The sequence below is a fragment of the Rhinoderma darwinii genome, chromosome 5 (genome assembly GCF_050947455.1).
Source record: "Rhinoderma darwinii isolate aRhiDar2 chromosome 5, aRhiDar2.hap1, whole genome shotgun sequence".
NCBI classification, from domain to species: Eukaryota; Metazoa; Chordata; class Amphibia; order Anura; family Rhinodermatidae; genus Rhinoderma; species Rhinoderma darwinii.
The window spans coordinates 294863544-294867288 of NC_134691.1; the positions used below are offsets into that span (position 1 = coordinate 294863544).

General features: G+C 37.0%; 1 protein-coding gene across 2 annotated transcripts; it reads right to left on the reverse strand.

The window, feature by feature from the left end:
* Positions 1–886: 886 nt before the first annotated feature.
* TWIST1 (twist family bHLH transcription factor 1) lies at positions 887–3417 on the reverse strand. Of its 2 annotated transcripts, none has more exons than XM_075828667.1 (2): positions 2829–3417; positions 887–1492 (listed from the first exon to the last, which is right to left on the reverse strand). In XM_075828667.1, the coding sequence occupies exons 1-2, from the start codon at positions 3257–3259 to the stop codon at positions 1489–1491; spliced, it is 435 nt and encodes a 144-aa protein (XP_075684782.1). In that variant the 5' UTR covers positions 3260–3417; the 3' UTR covers positions 887–1488. The 2 variants fall into 2 exon arrangements, with proteins under 2 accessions (XP_075684782.1, XP_075684781.1); XM_075828666.1 differs by having other exon boundaries at positions 2726–3417.
* Between the last annotated feature and the right edge of the window lie 328 nt (positions 3418–3745).

Consider the following 3745-nt stretch of genomic DNA (forward strand, 5'->3'; position numbering starts at 1 on the left):
ATTTGATGGTTTAATAACGTATTTATATTACATATCCCATGTATTTATTATGTGTATCTAATTATTAGCAACATTTTTTTTATTTTACATTCATATTAATTGTATTGCCTTATTTGTGATTATTTATTTATAACCAATCTTATTATTATTTTGTGCATCTATATGAATATATAATTCGATTATCTATCTATTTAATAAACATAAATATATATGTATATCTAAATATTGAAGATGTCTACCAATTTATGTGGTGTTTATGTATATATGGAATATCTGACTGTCCATCCAAGCCTATTGTAAGTGCATGTAAGGAATTTTGTTTACCTTGGATCCATGGTAAAGCAGATGATAATAGCTATGTGCCCAGTGCCTCTAATATTTGTTTTGGTAAGAGCAGCACAAATTACCCTGTAGAATTGTACAACAAAGTGTGACATTCTACACCCCAGTCCTAACTTAGCAGAAGGGAAAAGTGTCTTGTTAAGAGAAGGACCCAGGCCTGTAGAAGTAGTGGCTGCAATGACCTTCTCCCACCTATTGACATTATTTAGTGCCCTGATGAGGGAAATCAGCAATCCTCACACAGTCCCAGCTAGGAAGAGTACAATAATAAACCTGTCTCAATAAACAGAGACTTTGTCTGTCAGGAGCTAGGTTCACTTAGTTTACATTATCAGTCTTATATCTTCAGGACAGTTACTGACGAGATTCCATTATATCTATCAGATTTAAAAAATATTATTACAAATATTCTAACAATATAAATTTTCCAGTATTATACATATCTTCAATACAGACCAAACTGTAATTTCCTTCATATTTATTTATTGCAGAAAAATAATATACAATGATATTTACAAAAAAAAAACATAAAAATATGAATGCATTAGACTCCTGATCTAGCTGCATTTTTTTTTATACAAACGGATCAATAAATAAATAAATGTTACTTTGTATCTCAGAGAAGTATAAAGAGATGCAGCTGCTGGAATAGAAAAACCAAAGTTTCAAATAAAAAACAAAATAAGTCTTTCTCCTATAAAAACAACAGCAACAACAACAACAACATCGTTGAGTTTCATTAGTAGTGTTCAAGAATGGGGAAGGTTCCTTTTTAAGTGGCTTCAAAGGCACGACTGGTGGGAATGCATGCAATAAGAAAAAGAAGGAATGGAAATGAAGATTGAAAAAAAAAAAAAAAAGTACAATTCCAACATTCTTCGTCAAAAAAAAGTAGAGATTACAGATTGTTGAGACTGGAATCAGAATGTAAGAGTTTTAGTGGTGACCCTGCAACCAGTGTGCTGTGTGGTCACGGCTGTCCAGGCCTGGCCCTCTGCTCTATAAGTGCTCCCCATGCCCTGCCTCAGTCTGCTGCCACCATCTCCTGCAATCCATGGAAATCCTCACTGATTGTTTATTTGGCTTTTATAGGGATCCAGCTTCAGTCTCCAGACTGTGCATTTCCTCTGTCATGTAGAAACAGTCTCATCTGGAAAAGAAAACAAAGGGCTTATTGCATTTCTGGGGGGTAAAGTTGGGGTTCTTCTAGCAAGGGCAAAGGGAAAATATGAAGTTTAAATGGGAAGTTTAGCATTGTTCTGTGGTTAAAAAAAAGGCTTAGGGTGGGGTAGATATAACGATTCAGCATATGGCTTGACTTTGTTAAAAAAAAAAAAGAGGATATAAATGTATGCATATTGTGTGCATTTATCGTTCATATCGTTGGTTAGAGTATAATACACTTTTATATTAAGTATATGGTTTATATGCCGAATAATTACTATAGGATATGCACTATATTATAATATATTTCGTATTTGCACACCCAAATGATATGCAGTCACGATATGCACTTGCAATTATTATATAGGCAGTGTAGGATATGAACGTACATGTATATATCAATAATATATAGGTAATATAGAACTATGCATTTAGCAGAATAAACAGTTACTATATATCAACTTGAAAATAATACATGGTTATATTATGATATCTAAACTACTTCTATCATATCGTTAGTACATGGTTAGTGCAGAATATTTATCTATTGTTAGTACACGATCAGTAGAGAATATGCACTTTAGTCAAATTAGTGTGAAATATACAATTACGGTAAGATATGCAATATTAATATATAAATCATAGAATATATAAGCTTTTAGTATATGGTTAGTAGAATATTTAAGCTATTAGCATATGGTTAGAGGATGTGCTCTTATGTAAACCGTCAAAAGTATAAACATTTGTAGAAATAAATAACTACATATATATACACACATATATATTATTTTTATAAACTAGGTGTACTGGAGGTATGTATCATATATTCTAATAGAAGAGATAGGAAGCAAATAACGGTCTACACAAGTCACAATCTCCCATCTATCAGACACTCAAACAATAACTCATGTTATTTAGTAAAACTATGGGCTTACAAATCCTCCACTATGAAAGGGTTTATAATAAAATAAAGCCTATAGCTAGGGGCAGTCCTATGGAAATGACACAAATGTTTGTGTTGTGCATTTCCTAGGCTTAGGTCAGAACTGAAGAAGTATTTCCCATTCTCCGTGTTACATTCAGATCCCTGATCTAGGCCCCTTCCTATGATCTAACTCTGTATTGTGAGACTCCAAAGTCTGATCATGGAGTCTGGACTAAGGAGCTGCATGAAAACCTGTGTGTACAGGGATATAGTATACATAAGAGCCATCCTTACCTGAGTGTGTGTGTCTGTAGCCTGGAGTGAGCTTGTTTGTTAGTGAGATGCAGACATAGACCATGCTCCCTCCATCCTCCAAACTGAAAAGGCATAGCTTAACCTCTCATGGGCCACATAACTGCAGCTGGCCATTTTGGAGTCCAACTCATCGCTCTGTAAAACCTGGCAGAGGAAATCAATGTATCTGGATGCCAGTTTGAGGGTTTGTATTTTACTGAGTTTGTCTGAGGGCAGGGTGGGGATAATTTTGCGCAGGGCAGCAAAGGCTTCGTTGAGGGATTGGGTTCTTTGGCGTTCTCTGACGTTGGCCATGACTCTTTGGGTCTGTAGCTCCTCAAAAGACTGGGGGCTGCTGCCTGTGCTGCTGGCCTTCTTGTTCCTCTTCAATGGGCTGTCTGGGTCCTCTGGGTTCTTCCTACTGGTGCCCCTCTTCCTGCATTCCCTCTTGTTCTGCTGCCTGTCAAGTTCTTCCTCACTGTTGCTCAAGCTGTCCACAGGGGAGACTGGAGAGCTTGACTCTTCCTGCATCATCTTCTACCAGCACTATGGAGAGAAGAGCCTGTCCCTAGCAATCTCCAGGGAGACCAGCACCTATAAACGATAAAGTCTTCTCCAAGTTGTGGGAGGGGGAGATCTGCATCCACAATAGAACTCAGCAGCAGATCTATCGCTGTGTCCCCTGACACGAACGTGTTTCTGAGTTGATGCAAACTTTCTGAGCTCTTATATTTCTTGCTGGCAGAAGGATTTAGGGAGGGCTTCCTATTGGCTGATCATTCTCCCCTCTACGTCACAGGGAGGAACCAGCCCTCACTCTCAAACTTTTATTAAGTTTCCTCTAAGAAAGAAAAAAGGGGAAGAAAGAAACAATTCTTTTGCCATCCGTCCCAGGGATATTTTCTTAATAAATCCTACTAAATAATCCCTTCTCTAAATCCACCTGGGACACATAATGTATGTGGCTCTGTGATCTGCAATGAGTGTTTCCTTTAGATCTACAGCCTAATCTGGACATCA

What these genes read in the sequence shown, in the direction of transcription:
- TWIST1 (XM_075828666.1), bottom strand. Translation starts at nt 3,259, where the DNA reads ATGATGCAGGAAGAGTCAAGCTCTCCAGTCTCCCCTGTGGACAGCTTG.